This window comes from Triticum aestivum, chromosome 1B, assembly GCF_018294505.1.
Source record: "Triticum aestivum cultivar Chinese Spring chromosome 1B, IWGSC CS RefSeq v2.1, whole genome shotgun sequence".
NCBI lineage: Eukaryota > Viridiplantae > Streptophyta > Magnoliopsida > Poales > Poaceae > Triticum > Triticum aestivum.
In genome coordinates, this window is record NC_057795.1 from 649,889,100 (window position 1) to 649,904,803 (window position 15,704).

Sequence of the window (15,704 nt, forward strand, 5' to 3'; positions counted from 1 at the left end):
GGGAGCGGGAAACACAAGAGGGGTCGGTATTTTTTTTTTGCGGGAAGGTGGGGTCGGTGGCTGACTCGCTTGCATCCTCCGTCCCGTTCTCGCTTTACCCCGACGATCCACGATGTGGTAAATATTTTGCCTCCATTTCTTGAAAAACACGCACCATTACCTTGCAGCAACTAACATGAAGAGTGTCGCCGGTTTGTTCAAAAAAATAATAGTCTCTCCATAAAGAAATATAAGAGCGGATCACTGCTCTTATATTTCTTTGCGGAGGGAGTAATAAATAAATAAAAACGAGACCACACGCCCCCTGTTGGCATTCTTTTATAGAAGAAAATTCCGTGAGCACCAAACGCTCAATCCGAGACTTGAATCCTGATGGGCTGGCTGTGAACTCCCGCGCTTTGTCAACTGAGCTCAGTCCTGAAGGGGGTAATAAAGAAGAGGGTCACCGGTGGCAATGGTTCTATGCCAGATAACTAATAACTAGATCATGTTGTTTCGGCCCCTCTTCGAGAGGCTGCATGGGTACATCACTTGCAAATTGCAAATGCACATGCGTCATATCGGTGTGGTTTGAATGCTGTTGAATAGACCGGCCGGTGCCTAATCCGATAGCGACCCGTTCAAACCAAATTATACTTGCCCCGTCGTACTGGGCGGCCGGCGGACGAGTACGTTGACCGCCGAGTCGCCGGCTGATATCGTGCCATGAGTCAGTTGTCAGTGCAGTGCACCCCTCGTCACGCTACGACGTGGACTTGCGCCCCCACCATCACACGCATCTCCATCTCCGGTCTCCCCCTCAGTCTTCACGCCTCGCGCCAGAAAAGTCGCGAGCCAGACCAACACCCGTAGATCAAGTATAGATCACCACGACGCTGGACGTAGTTTCTTGGAAATGCAGACGGCGCTCGCGCTGTCATTGTCCTGGCAACCGGTGGAGATGATCGGCCGGCTGACCAGAGAGACGACGCGAGCATTGGGTGGGCTGTATGCATGGTTATCATCGCGTGGCCGTGGTGTGTTGCGTCGTGGATCAGGCAGCCAGCAGTCCATAAAATACCCCTCGCCCGCCCCCAAGGCCACCCACGGCACAACCGCCAACGGTGACGGTGGTGGGCAGTTTCGCTTGGCTCCTCCTGTCTTGTAGCAGTTCGCGTGCACAAGAGGTCGCCATGTACCCGAAGCCGGAGGACGGCCCGGCGACGGGGTTCCCGATGAGCGGCGGCACGGCCCGCACGGGCGGCGGGCCGGGCGCGTACTACCAGGCGGCGCCGGCGACGGCGGCGTTCGCGATGCAGGCGGCGCAGGCGCCGCTGGCGGCGTGGTCGACGGGGCTGTGCGACTGCTTCGACGACTGCGGCAACTGCTGCATCACGTGCCTGTGCCCGTGCATCACGTTCGGGCAGGTGGCGGAGATCATCGACCGCGGGTCGACGTCGTGCGGGGCGAGCGGCGCGCTCTACGCGCTCATCATGCTGCTCACGGGGTGCCAGTGCGTCTACTCCTGCTTCTACCGCGCCAAGATGCGCGCCCACTACGGCCTCCAGGAGAGCCCCTGCGCCGACTGCTGCATCCACTGGTGCTGCGAGCCATGCGCGCTCTGCCAGGAGTACCGCGAGCTCAAGAAGAGAGGCTTCGACATGAACCTCGGTACACACCTACTGCATGCTAATGTTATCTCTCTATGGAGTATATCAGTATGTATCTTCGACATGAACATGTGCTAATCGGATTGGTTCATCTATCTATGTCTGCATGCAGGATGGCACGCCAACATGGAGAGGCAAGGACGCACCCCGGCGACCATGCCGCCCCTCATGCACCCAGGGATGACCCGTTGATTCATCGCTCCGTCCGTGCCTTTTCCTCTCAAAACACACATCTAAAGTGAGCGTCCTTGTGTAGTACTCCCTCCGTTCGGAATTACTTGTCTCGGAAATGGATGTATCTAAAACTGAAATACATCTAGATACATTCATTTCCGCGACAAGTAATTCCGAACGGAGAGAATACAAATAATCTCCATGCTGTTCGGCGTCTTTGCGGTGTCACAGCTTGCCTAGCTACTTGCAGGTTTCTGTACAATTAATACAGTGTAACACAGAACTACCACTTTCTGTAATGTTATTAGAAATTATGTATTTATAGTTTGAAGTTGTTATGAGTACCAGTGCTCTGATAGCAATCTGCCTAGTCTATCGGGGCCTAAACCCGGACACCCCCTTATACGCAATCCGCCCATGTACATCAAGGCGTACGGACCGGTCAAGAAATCGCGATCCAGCCACACCCATCATACCGGCTCTATATGTCAGAGCTGACCTGCACCCCTCATATCCAGTCCATATCCAGAGATGATATGAAGGCCCGGACGCGTCCGCCACGTCGGATCCGGCCCATGTTGGGCCACCCGACCCCACCAATGTCCCCAAGCTACGAAACCCTAGCCACTTGCCACTCAACTCCACTTCGAATTTGCACCAGTTCGCCGCTCCCAGCTCCTCTCCGGCGATCTCGAGCCTCCTCGGACAATGGTGGGCAGCGGATCCGACTCCGGCAAAAGTCTGAATCCGTCCACCGGGACATCGTCCCATGCGGGGACAAGGAAGAGATGGTTGTCCGACTGGCTCTCCTCCGCTCCAGGGAGGAATCAGCCCGACCACGGAGACCGAGTCGATTCGGCGCGAATCCAGTGCTTTCGCGCAAGAGGCACTTGTTCGAGGCGCGTGACCAGGACTGTCGGCCTTGGGTTGGCGGCGCATTGCGGTGGAGCCTCGTCCCCATGACGTCGTGCTCCGAGTCTGAAACACCAGTAGATGGCCCAACCGTGGGTGCGCCTGGAGCGGCTTGCCCGCCAAACAAGGGAAGGGGCACAGAAAATAGCGGAGGCAGAGTCGCACGCAGCGCCGAATGCCATCCGAGCCCGCATCCTCGCGAAGGGGCTAGCCCGGATGGTTCGATCCCTCCGGAAGGAGCAAACCCAAGATGTACATTCCCTTGCCGGACTGCCCCCAAAGAGGAGGAGGAAGCCGGTGATGGGTCAGACAACTACGACAGTGAGTAGATCTGCCTCGATCAATTTTGCATCTACTGTACTTCTGTGACAAAGACAGCAAGGGCAAGGGCAAGGGCAAGGGCAACCGTGGGTGAACTTCATCGATAGCTCTAGTAATTAGAACATGTCAATTTTTGATAGTCCAATGGCAATGTATGATGAAGTAGCCGTATGCTATGTGTGTGATACAGATGAAGCACATGGGTTTATTTTACGTTGCATGACATTGTATGAATTTGAAATTTGCTAGTAAGGTATCCAGTTATGGACATGGACATTTAAGGAGCGACTGGTCACTATCCGCGAACACGTCCGAGAGTGCCCACGGACGTTTAGGGGCCAGATTTGTTAGGTCCGGATGTAAATGTTCTTACGTTGCCCGAAACATATTTTTTTGACAACCACTGGTATAGCAAGATTGTTGGATCAACACATATTATTTTTGACAAACGATTGACATATGTGAATGCCGGAATGTGGTCATGATTGATGTAATGTTAATTCGTTCGCCACAACATGAGATAATAAATTAAAAAGACTACTAGCAGGGCGGAGCCGCCACACCCCTGTTTAGGCCCGTAGTTCAGAAAATTGTAGCTTAATTTATGGATTTCACTATAAATCCTACGTCAGATTTTTAAGCATGGCAAATCCGATGTCTGTAATGGCAAATTATGTTGTCACAGTCATGACAATTTCCTTCAGCAACCATGGCTAATCCTTGCAGGCAAGTCTTTTCTAGGTCTCTTTTTAAGATTGTCACTAGCTTGTACATTTCTTCATCTATTTGTTTTCTACGTAACATACAAGACATTATATTTTTTTGTCCTTGACAAGAAAATGACATATACAGTATTATATTATAATAGAACTCATCTGGAATATAAGTAAGCAGTAGTATATTTTGTCATATCTGAGGCGGACATGGCTGCATCGTATCTCAAAAAAGAAAAAGGAAAACAAGTTTCTTCCTAAGTAAGAAAGAATTATTTATCATGTCACCTGGCAAAAAAATGACAAAAACAAAATAACTTTCTTTCTAAGAAAGAATGAATTATGAGAACAATCTAATCTTAAAAGCGGCAACATGAAACTATTTATAAATACTGTACAACTGTACCTACCATAAACAAATCATAAAGACTTATGTCAAAAGTCTTTTCTTTTATTTGAGAATTAGCATATACTGCAAAACTGCACACACAAAATATATAAAAGTTGTACTCTTCTGTACTGTGAGAAAAATAGTTGTAAATTAGTGCAACTTCAAAAATAGTTATTATAGAAAAATGAATTCAATATAAATTTCCAAACATCAAATTTAATAGTGTCACATGATTGCAACACCAACCCTCTGCCGCGTGCACAAATATAAGGCCAAATGCAATGCCGAAATAGTCGACTAAGCAACATACAAAAATCAGGAGACAAAAACATTAGCACAAAATTATATATTTTTTCTTAATAAAGAAAGACATATACTAACAAAACACAAAAACATATGTTGTTCTAAGGTAGAGTGGACTAATGGCATTGGTTTACCCTAAAAGAAGAAAGAACATGAAAAAAATACGAACATATGTGATTCTAAGGCAGAATGAATTAAGGACATTGGTATTACCCTAAAAGAAGTAAGAAAATGGAAAAATTGCAAAAGCGAAGAAGAATTTTTTTCATAAGAAAGAATGAATTATGGGAGTGGTTTAACCTTAAAAGCCGAAGAAAAATAATAAGAACAATAAATTAATATTATAAAACTATGACTAACATGAAAAATCGAGAAGAGTTATTATCAAAATCTTTCCCGCCATGCATGAATTTGAATATATTGAAAACACATAAATTACACAAAACTAGCACTCTTTCGTATTGTGCAAGCGCAGTTGTAAACTAGTGCAACTTTAGTTATATTTTATGATTTAAGTTGGTTGATTACAAAAATAAATTTTAATTTATGAAAGAAGGGTGAAATAATTATATTTGTCATGTTACCTGACTAGAAAAATAAACAATGCTTTAACCAAAGGAAAGCATTCATTCTAAGGAAGAATGAATTATGAGATTGGTTTACCCTTGAAGAAACATTGAGAAACTCATTTTTCAATTTTGTACAACCATACCTAGCATCGATAAAGCATTATGAATTATGTCAAAGTCTTTTTTTCTATGCAGAAATTCGAATATATTGCAAACTTGCATAGTTTATAGTACTTGCAAAATAAGTATATAATTTAATCACATAGTGTGTAGTATGTGCACACAATTTGAATAAACTGGAAGTTTTAAACTAAGTACTCTTGGAATCGCTACCTCTTGAGATGGAAAAAGAGGGTTATACATACACACCCAAATTAAAAAAAAAAAGTTTTCGAAGAACAAATATATGACGGGCACTGGTATTATACCCTTAAAGAGGAAGAAAATGAAAAAAACCTTGCACACAATTTGTACAAAAATTGCATTGTTTGTAATATGCAAGATTAAAAATATAATAATGAAATTTTCACACTGTAATATAATGTATACACATATTATGTATTAGTACTTACATGTATAAACTTGCGCACGCACCCAACATTAAAAAATACACATAACTAAATGTTGGAAATATGCCCTAGAGGCAATAATAAAAGGATTATTATTATATTTCTTCGTTCATGATAGTTGTCTTTTATTCATGCTATAATTGTATTATCCGGAAATCGTAATACACGCGTGAATACTTAGACCACAACATGTCCCTAGTGAGCCTCTAGTTGACTAGCTCGTTGATCAATAGATAGTCATGGTTTCCTGACTATGGACATTGGATGTCGTTGATAACGGGATCATATCATTGGGAGAATGATGTGATGGACAAGACCCAATCCTAAGCATAGCACAAGATCGTGTAGTTCGTTTTGCTAGAGCTTTTCCAATGTCAAGTATCTCTTCCTTAGACCATGAGATCGTGTAACTCCCGGATACCGTAGGAGTGCTTTGGGTGTACCAAACGTCACAACGTAACTGGGTGACTATAAAGGTGCACTACAGGTATCTCCGAAAGTGTCTGTTGGGTTGACACGGATCGAGACTGGGATTTGTCACTCCGTATTACGGAGAGGTATCACTGGGCCCACTCGGTAGTGCATCATCATAATAAGCTCAAAAGGACCAAGTGTCTGGTCACGGGATCATGCATTACGGTACGAGTAAAGTGACTTGCCGGCAACGAGATTGAACGAGGTATTGGGATACCGACGATCGAATCTCGGGCAAGTAACATACCGTCTGACAAAGGGAATTGTATACGGGGTTGCTTGAATCCTCGGCATCGTGGTTCATCCGATGAGATCATCGAGGAGTATGTGGGAGCCAACATGGGTATCCAGATCCCGCTGTTGGTTATTGACCGGAGAGCCGTCTCGGTCATGTCTGCATGTCTCCCGAACCCGTAGGGTCTACACACTTAAGGTTCGGTGACGCTAGGGTTGTATGAATATGAGTATGCAGCAAACCGAATGTTGTTCGGAATCCCAGATGAGATCCCTGACATCACGAGGAGTTCCGAAATGGTCCAGAGGTAAAGAATTATATATAGGAAGTGCTATTTCGGCCATCGGGAAAGTTTCGGGGTCACCCGGTATTGTACCGGGACCACCGGAAGGGTCCCAGGGGTCCACCGGGTGGGGCCACCTATCCCGGAGGGCCCCGTGGGCTGAAGTGGGAGGGGAACCAGCCCCTAGTGGGCTGGTGCACCCCCCTTGGGGCCCCCTGCGCCTAGGGTTGGAAACCCTAGGGTGGGGGGGGGGGGGCGCACCACTTGCCTTGGGGGGCACTCCACCCCCCCTGGCCGCCGCCCCCCCTTGGGAGATTGCATCTCCAGGGCCCCCCCTGGGGGCCTATATAAAGGAGGGGGGAGGGAGGGCAGCGGCACCCTGAGTCTTGGCGTCTCCCTCCCCCTGCTACACCTCTTCCTCCTCCCGCAGTTGCTTGGCGAAGCCCTGCCGGAGTCCTGCTGCATCCACCACCACGCCGTTGTGCTGCTGGATCTTCATCAACCTTTCCTTCCCCCTTGCTGGATCAAGACGGAGGAGACGTCACGCTGACCGTACGTGTGTTGAACGCGGAGGTGCCGTCCGTTCGGCACTAGGATCTCCGGTGATAGGATCACGACGAGAACGACTACCTCAACCCCGTTCTCTTGAACGCTTCCGCACGCGATCTACAAGTGGTATGTAGATGCATCTCTCTCTCTATCATTGCTAGATGAACTCATAGATTGATCTTGGTGAACGTAGAATTTTTTTTATTTTATGCAATGTTCCCCAACAGTGGCATCATGAGCTAGGTCTATGCGTAGTTCTCTATTGCACGAGTAGAACATAAATCTGTTGTGGGCGTAGATCTTGTCAACTTGCTTGCCGCTACTAGTCTTATTTTGCTTCAGCGGTATTGTGGGATGAAGTGGCCGGGACCGACCTTACACGTACGCTTACGTGAGACAGGTTCCACCGACTGACATGCACTAGTTGCATAAGGTGGCTAGCGGGTGTCTGTCTCTCCCACTTTAGTTGGAGCAGATTCGATGAAAAGGGTCCTTATGAAGGGTAAATAGAAGTTGACAAAATCACGTTGTGGTTATTCGTAGGTAAGAAAACGTTCTTGCTAGAACCCAATTGCAGCCACGTAAAAGATGCAACAACAATTAGAGGACGTCTAACTTGTTTTTGCAGCAATTGTCATGTGATGTGATATGGCCAGAAGTTGTGATGAATGATGAATGATATATTGTGATGTATGAGATTGATCATGTTCTTGTAATAGGAATCACGACTTGCATGTCGATGAGTATGACAACCGGCAGGAGCCATAGGAGTTGTCTTAATTATTGTATGACCTGCGTGTCAATGATTTAACGCCATGTAATTACTTTACTTTATTGCTAAGCCGTTAGCTATAGTAGTAGAAGTAATAGTTGGCGAGCAACTTCATGGAGGCACGATGATGGAGATCATGGTGTCATGCCGGTGACAAAGATGATCATGGAGCCCCGAAGATGGAGATCGAAGGAGCTATATGATATTGGCCATATCATGTCACTACTTTATATAATTGCATGTGATGTTTATTATGTTTTATGCATCTTGTTTACTTAGAACGGCGGTAGTAAATAAGATGATCCCTTATAATAATTTCAAGAAAGTGTTCCCCCTAACTGTGCACCGTTGCTAAAGTTCGTCGTTTCGAAGCACCACGTGATGATCTGGTGTGATAGATCCTTACGTTCACATACAACAGGTGTAAGACAGTTTTACACATGCAAAACACTTAGGGTTAACTTGACGAGCCTAGCATGTACAGACATGGCCTCGGAACACAAGAGACCGAAAGGTCGAACATGAGTCGTATGGAAGATACGATCAACATGGAGATGTTCACCGATGATGACTAGTCCGTCTCACGTGATGATCGAACACGGCTTAGTCGACTCGGATCGTGTAACACTTAGATGACTAGAGGGATGTCAATCTGAGTGGGAGTTCATTAAATAATTTGATTAGATGAACTTAATTATCATGAACTTAGTCTAAAATCTTTGCAAAATATGTCTTGTAGATCAAATGGCCAACGCTCATGTCAACATGAACTTCAATGCGTTCCTAGAGAAAACCAAGCTGAAAGATGATGGCAGCAACTATACGGACTGGGTCCAGAACCTAAGGATCATCCTCATAGCTGCCAAGAAAGCATATGTCCTAGAAGAACCGCTAGGTGAAGCACCCATCCCAGAGAGCCAAGACGTTATGAACGCTTGGCAGTCACGTGATGATGATTACTCCCTCGTTCAGTGCGGCATGCTTTACAGCTTAGAACCGGGGCTCCAAAAGCGTTTTGAGAAACACGGAGCATATGAGATGTTCGAGGAGCTGAAAATGGTTTTCCAAGCTCATGCCAGGGTCGAGAGATATGAAGTCTCCGACAAGTTCTATAGTTGTAAGATGGAGGAAAACAGTTCTGTCAGTGAGCATATACTCAAAATGTCTGGGTTGCACAACCGCCTATCCCAGCTGGACATTAACCTCCCGGACGAGGCGGTCATTGACAAAATACTTCAGTCGCTCCCACCGAGCTACAAGAGCTTTGTGTTGAACTACAATATGCAGGGGATGGTGAAAACTATTCCTGAAGTATTTTCAATGCTGAAGTCAGCAGAGGTAGAAATCAAGAAAGAACATCAAGTGTTGATGGTCAATAAAACCACCAAGTTCAAGAAGGGCAAGGGCAAGAAGAACTTCAAGAAGGAAAGCAAGGATGTTGCCGCGCCCGGTAAGCCAGTTGCCGGGAAGAAGTCAAAGAATGGACCCAAGCCTGAGACTGAGTGCTTTTATTGCAAAGGGAAGGGTCACTGGAAGCGGAACTGCCCCAAATACTTAGCGGACAAGAAGGTCGGCAACACTAAAGGTATATGTGATATACATGTAATTGATGTGTACCTTACCAGTACTCGTAGTAACTCCTGGGTATTTTATACCGGTGCCGTTGCTCACATTTGTAACTCACAGCAGGAGCTGCGGAATAAGCGGAGACTGGCGAAGGACGAGGTGATGATGCGCGTCGGGAATGGTTCCAAGGTCGATGTGATCGCCGGCAGCACGCTACCTCTACATTTACCCACGGGATTAGTTATGAACCTCAATAATTGTTATTTAGTGTCAAGTTTGAGCATGAACATTGTATCTGGATCTCGTTTAATACGAGATGGCTACTCATTTAAATCCGAGAATAATAGTTGTTCTATTTATATGAGAGATGTTTTATGGTCATGCCCCGATGGTCAATGGTTTATTCTTAATGAATTTCGAACGTAATGTTACACATATTCATAGTGTGAATACCAAAAGATGTAAAGTTGATAACGATAGTCCCACATACTTGTGGCACTGCCGCCTTGGTCACATTGGTGTCAAGCGCATGAAGAAGCTCCATGCTGATGGACTTTTAGAGTCTCTCGATTATGAATCATTTGACACATGCGAACCATGCCTCATGGGCAAAATGACCAAGACTCCGTTCTCCGGAACAATGGAGCGAGCAACCAACTTATTGGAAATCATACATACTGATGTGTGTGGTCCAATGAGCGTTGAGGCTCACGGAGGATATCGTTATGTTCTCACTCTCACTGATGACTTAAGTAGATATGGGTATGTCTACTTGATGAAACACAAGTCTGAGACCTTTGAAAAGTTCAAGGAATTTCAAAATGAAGTAGAGAATCAACGTGACCGAAAGATAAAATTCTTACGATCGGATCATGAGGGAGAATATTTAAGTCACGAATTTGGTACTCACTTAAGGAAATGTGGAATCATTTCACAACTCACGCCGCCTGGAACACCTCAGCGTAACGGTGTATCCGAACGTCGTAATCGCACTCTATTGGATATGGTGCGATCTATGATGTCTCTTACCGATTTACCACTATCATTTTGGGGATACGCTCTAGAGACAGCTACATTCACTTTAAATAGGGCACCGTCTAAATCCGTTGAGACGACACCGTATGAATTATGGTTTGGGAAGAAACCTAAGCTGTCGTTTCTAAAAGTTTGGGGATGCGATGCTTATGTCAAGAAACTTCAACCTGAAAAGCTCGAACCTAAGTTGAAAAAATGCGTCTTCATAGGATACCCTAAGGAAACCATTGGGTATACCTTCTACCTTAGATCCGAAGGCAAGATCTTTGTTGCCAAGAACGGATCCTTTTTGAAAAAAGAGTTTCTCTCGAAAGGAGTAAGTGGGAGGAAAGTAGAACTCGATGAAGTACTACCTCTTGAACCGGAAAGTAGTGCAGCTCAGGAAAATGTTCCTGTGGTGCCTACACCGACTGGAGAGGAAATTAATGATGATGATCAAGGTACTTCGGATCAAGTTGCTACTGAACTTCGTAGGTCCACGAGGACACGTTCCACACCAGAGTGGTATGGCAACCCTGTCCTGGAAATCATGTTGTTAGACAACGGTGAACCTTCGAACTATGAAGAAGCGATGGCGGGCCCAGATTCCAACAAATGGCTAGAAGCCATGCAATCCGAGATAGAATCCATGTATGAAAACAAAGTATGGACTTTGACTGACTTGCCCAATGATCGGCGAGCGATAGAAAACAAATTGATCTTTAAGAAGAAGATGGACGCGGATGGTAATGTCACCATCTATAAAGCTCAACTCATTGCTAAGGGTTATCGACAAGTTCAAGGGGTTGACTATGATGAGACTTTCTCTCCCGTAGCGAAGCTGAAGTCCGTCCGAATCATGTTAGCAATTGCCGCATACTATGATTATGAGATATGGCAGATGGACGTCAAAACGGCATTCCTTAACGGCTATCTTAAGGAAGAGCTGTATATGATGCAGCCGGATGGTTTTGTCGATCCTAAGAATGCTAACAAAGTATGCAAGCTCCAGCGATCCATTTATGGGCTGGTGCAAGCATCTCGGAGTTGGAACATTCGCTTTGATGAGATGATCAAAGCGTTTGGGTTTATGCAGACTTATGGAGAAGCCTGCGTTTACAAGAAAGTGAGTGGGAGCTCTGTAGCATTTCTCATATTATATGTAGATGACATACTTTTGATGGGAAATGATATAGAATTCTTGGACAACATTAAGGCCTACTTGAATAAGTGTTTTTCAATGAAGGACCTTGGAGAAGCTGCTTACATATTAGGCATCAAGATCTATAGGGATAGATCGAGACGCCTCATAGGTCTTTCACAAAGCACATACCTTGATAAGATTTTGAAGAAGTTCAAAATGGATCAGTCCAAGAAAGGGTTCTTGCCTGTACTACAAGGTGTGAGATTGAGCTCGGCTCAATGCCCGACCACAGCAGAAGATAAAGAAGAGATGAGTGGCATCCCCTATGCCTCAGCCATAGGATCTATTATGTATGCTGTGCTGTGTACCAGACCAGATGTAAACCTTGCCGTAAGTTTGGTAGGAAGGTACCAAAGTAAACCCGGCAAGGAACACTAGACAGCGGTCAAGAATATCCTGAAGTACCTGAAAAGGATAAAGGACATGTTTCTTTTTTATGGAGGTGACGAAGAACTCGTCGTAAAGGGTTACGTCGACGCTAGCTTCGATAGAGATCTGGATGACTCTAAGTCACAAACCGGATACGTGTATATGTTGAATCGTGGAGCAGTAAGCTGGTGCAGCTGCAAGCAGAGCGTCGTTGCGGGATCTACATATAAAGCGAAGTACATGGCAGCCTCAGAGGCAGCACATGAAGCAATTTGGGTGAAGGAGTTCATCACCGACCTAGGAGTCATACCCAATGCATCGGGGCCAATCACTCTCTTCTGTGACAACACTGGAGCTATTGCCCATGCCAAGGAGCCCAGGTTTCACAAGAAGACCAGGCACATCAAGCGTCGTTTCAACTCCATCCGTGAAAATGTTCAAGATGGAGACATAGATATTTGCAAAGTACATACAGATCTGAATGTCGCAGATCCGTTGACTAAACCTCTTCCACGAGCAAAACATGATCAACACCAAAACTCTATGGGTATTCGATTCATCACAATGTAACTAGATTATTGACTCTAGTGCAAGTGGGAGACTGTTGGAAATATGCCCTAGAGGCAATAATAAAAGGATTATTATTATATTTCTTTATTCATGATAGTTGTCTTTTATTCATGCTATAATTGTATTATCCGGAAATCGTAATACACGTGTGAATACTTAGACCACAACATGTCCCTAGTGAGCCTCTAGTTGACTAGCTCGTTGATTAACAGATAGTCATGGTTTCCTGACTATGGACATTGGATGTCGTTGATAACGGGATCACATCACTGGAAGAATGATGTGATGGACAAGACCCAATCCTAAGCATAACACAAGATCGTGTAGTTCGTTTTGCTAGAGCTTTTCTAATGTCAAGTATCTCTTCCTTAGACCATGAGATCGTGTAACTCCCGGATACCGTAGGAGTGCTTTGGGTGTACCAAACGTCACAACGTAACTGGGTGACTATAAAGGTGCACTACAGGTATCTCCGAAAGTGTCTGTTGGGTTGACACGGATCGAGACTGGGATTTGTCACTCCGTATTACAGAGAGGTATCACTGGGCCCACTCAGTAGTGCATCATCATAATGAGCTCAAAATGACCAAGTGTCTAGTCACGGGATCATGCATTATGGTACGAGTAAAGTGACTTGCCGGCAACGAGATTGAACGAGGTATTGGGATACCGACGATCGAATCTCGGGCAAGTAACATACCGTCTGACAAAGGGAATTGTATACGGGGTTGCTTGAATCCTCGACATCGTGGTTCATCCGATGAGATCATCGAGGAGTATGTGGGAGCCAACATGGGTATCCAGATCCCGCTGTTGGTTATTGACCGGAGAGCCGTCTCGGTCATGTCTGCATGTCTCCCGAACCAGTAGGGTCTACACACTTAAGGTTCGGTGACGCTAGGGTTGTATGAATATGAGTATGTAGCAAACCGAATGTTGTTCGGAGTCCCGGATGAGATCCCGGACGTCACGAGGAGTTCCAGAATGGTCCGGAGGTAAAGAATTATATATAGGAAGTGCTGTTTCGGCCATCGGGAAAGTTTCGGGGTCACCCGGTATTATACCGGGACCACCGGAAGGGTCCGGGGGTCCACCGGGTGGGGCCACCTATCCCGGAGGGCCCCGTGGGCTGAAGTGGGAGGGGAACCAGCCCCTAGTGGGCTGGTGCACCGCCCTTGGGCCCCCTGCGCCTAGGGTTGGAAATCCTAGGGTGGGGGGGGGGCGCACCACTTGCCTTGGGGGGCACTCCACCCCCCCTGGCCGCGGCCCCCCCTTGGGAGATTGCATCTCCAGGGCCGGCGCCCCCCTGGGGGCCTATATAAAGGAGGGGGAGGGAGGGCAGCGGCACCCTGAGTCTTGGCGCCTCCCTCCCCCTGCTACACCTCTTCCTCCTCCCGCAGTTGCTTGGCGAAGCCCTGCCGGAGTCCTGCTGCATCCACCACCACGCCGTCGTGCTGCTGGATCTTCATCAACCTCTCCTTCCCCCTTGCTGGATCAAGATGGAGGAGACGTCACGCTGACCGTACGTGTGTTGAACGCGGAGGTGCCATCCGTTCGGTGCTAGGATCTCCGGTGATAGGATCATGACGAGAACGACTACCTCAACCCCGTTCTCTTGAACGCTTTCACACGCGATCTACATGTGGTATGTAGATGCATCTCTCTCTCTCTCGTTGCTAGATGAACTCATAGATTGATCTTGGTGAACGTAGAATTTTTTTTATTTTATGCAACGTTCCCCAACACTAAAAAAGCAACTAATAAAACTCCCACACACACATATAAACAAAAGAGAAATTACAAATTCCAGGCGCCTGTGAAATAACAAACATGTAAAAAGTTCTATAAGTTCCAATCTAAAGACGAATAATTCATGAAATCTTCTTACCCAAAAATTAAAAAAAATTAAAAAATGTAAGCAAAATTTATTCTAAAAAAGAATGAATTAAGGCATCTATATTGCTCCCTCCGTTTCTATATATAAGTCCTTTTAGAGATTTCAATACGATTGTATATTGACATATTTTAAAGTATAGATTCACTTATTTTGCTGCGTGTGTAGTCAATATTAAAATCTTTAAAAAGACTTATATTTAGGAACGGAGGGAGTACCTAAAAGAAGAAATATAATGGAGAAAGATAATTTAAAATGAATGATAACAAAAAGTTACAAACAAATTATATAAAACTTACACCAGTGCATTAGGGATTGACTATCGTCACCCTGGGTGAGGAATAATTATTCTTCACCCCCTCTATTTTACCATCAATGCACCGTAATTTTACGTTTCATAAGTTTTGTCTTATTTCTGATGTAAAAAGAGACCGTAAAAAAATATTATCGCCGTAAAAAATATTTTATGTTACGTAAAATTACAAACGTAAAACCTTAGTGTAAAATATACATAAACTACACATTTTCTTGTCTTATAACATATTTTTTTATTTTCTTATGCCAAAGTTTACGTAATAAATCAACATAAAATTTAACTATTTGAATTCCAAATGTAATATAATTATGAAGTGATCGTAAGATTACTTCGGGTGAAGAATAACTTATTTTGCACCCTAGGTGAAGAATATATATATGTATACTCACCGTTCATACAACAATAAAAACGACGACATTGAATTGCAACACATGTTACCACATCAGTTTTGTTTTTACAGAGAAACTCCGGCTAATTAACGATCATGCCTTTTTATGTGGATTTGTGGGCTGCTCTAGTCCAGGCCTAGCCAGGATTTGTACCCTAGTCGGTCCCAAGTCCCATTATGGGCCGAACCTTTGTACGTGATTGCAAGACGAAAGAAAAAACCGACTGCCGCAAAGTTTATTTTCAGGTACTAGTAAGCATGCACGTGCAACACACGTCTCGACTAAAATATGTTTTACTATGAAAAAATAATTCTATAATAACGCGAACCTATTTTTTTGAGAAGTTGAAATCTCATGCAAAGAGCATATAATTCCCAATTGTAAGTCATACAAATGACTGGAAATTCTTTGTTGCGATCCGGGCTACGCACCGCGTCCGGATCTCCTCCTCGATCTGGAAGTAGCGCT

The 15,704-nt window shown here is 45.1% G+C and overlaps 1 protein-coding gene across 1 annotated transcript; it reads left to right on the forward strand.

Annotated features, from left to right (window-relative positions):
- Positions 1–1,300: 1,300 nt before the first annotated feature.
- On the forward strand, positions 1,301–2,170 carry LOC123145415 (cell number regulator 2; the record flags this gene model as incomplete). Its single annotated transcript, XM_044564823.1, is given in 2 exon segments — positions 1,301–1,650; positions 1,762–2,170. Coding segments are annotated over 2 exon segments (430 nt in total), but the record flags the coding sequence as incomplete, so codon positions are not given.
- Positions 2,171–15,704: the final 13,534 nt, after the last annotated feature.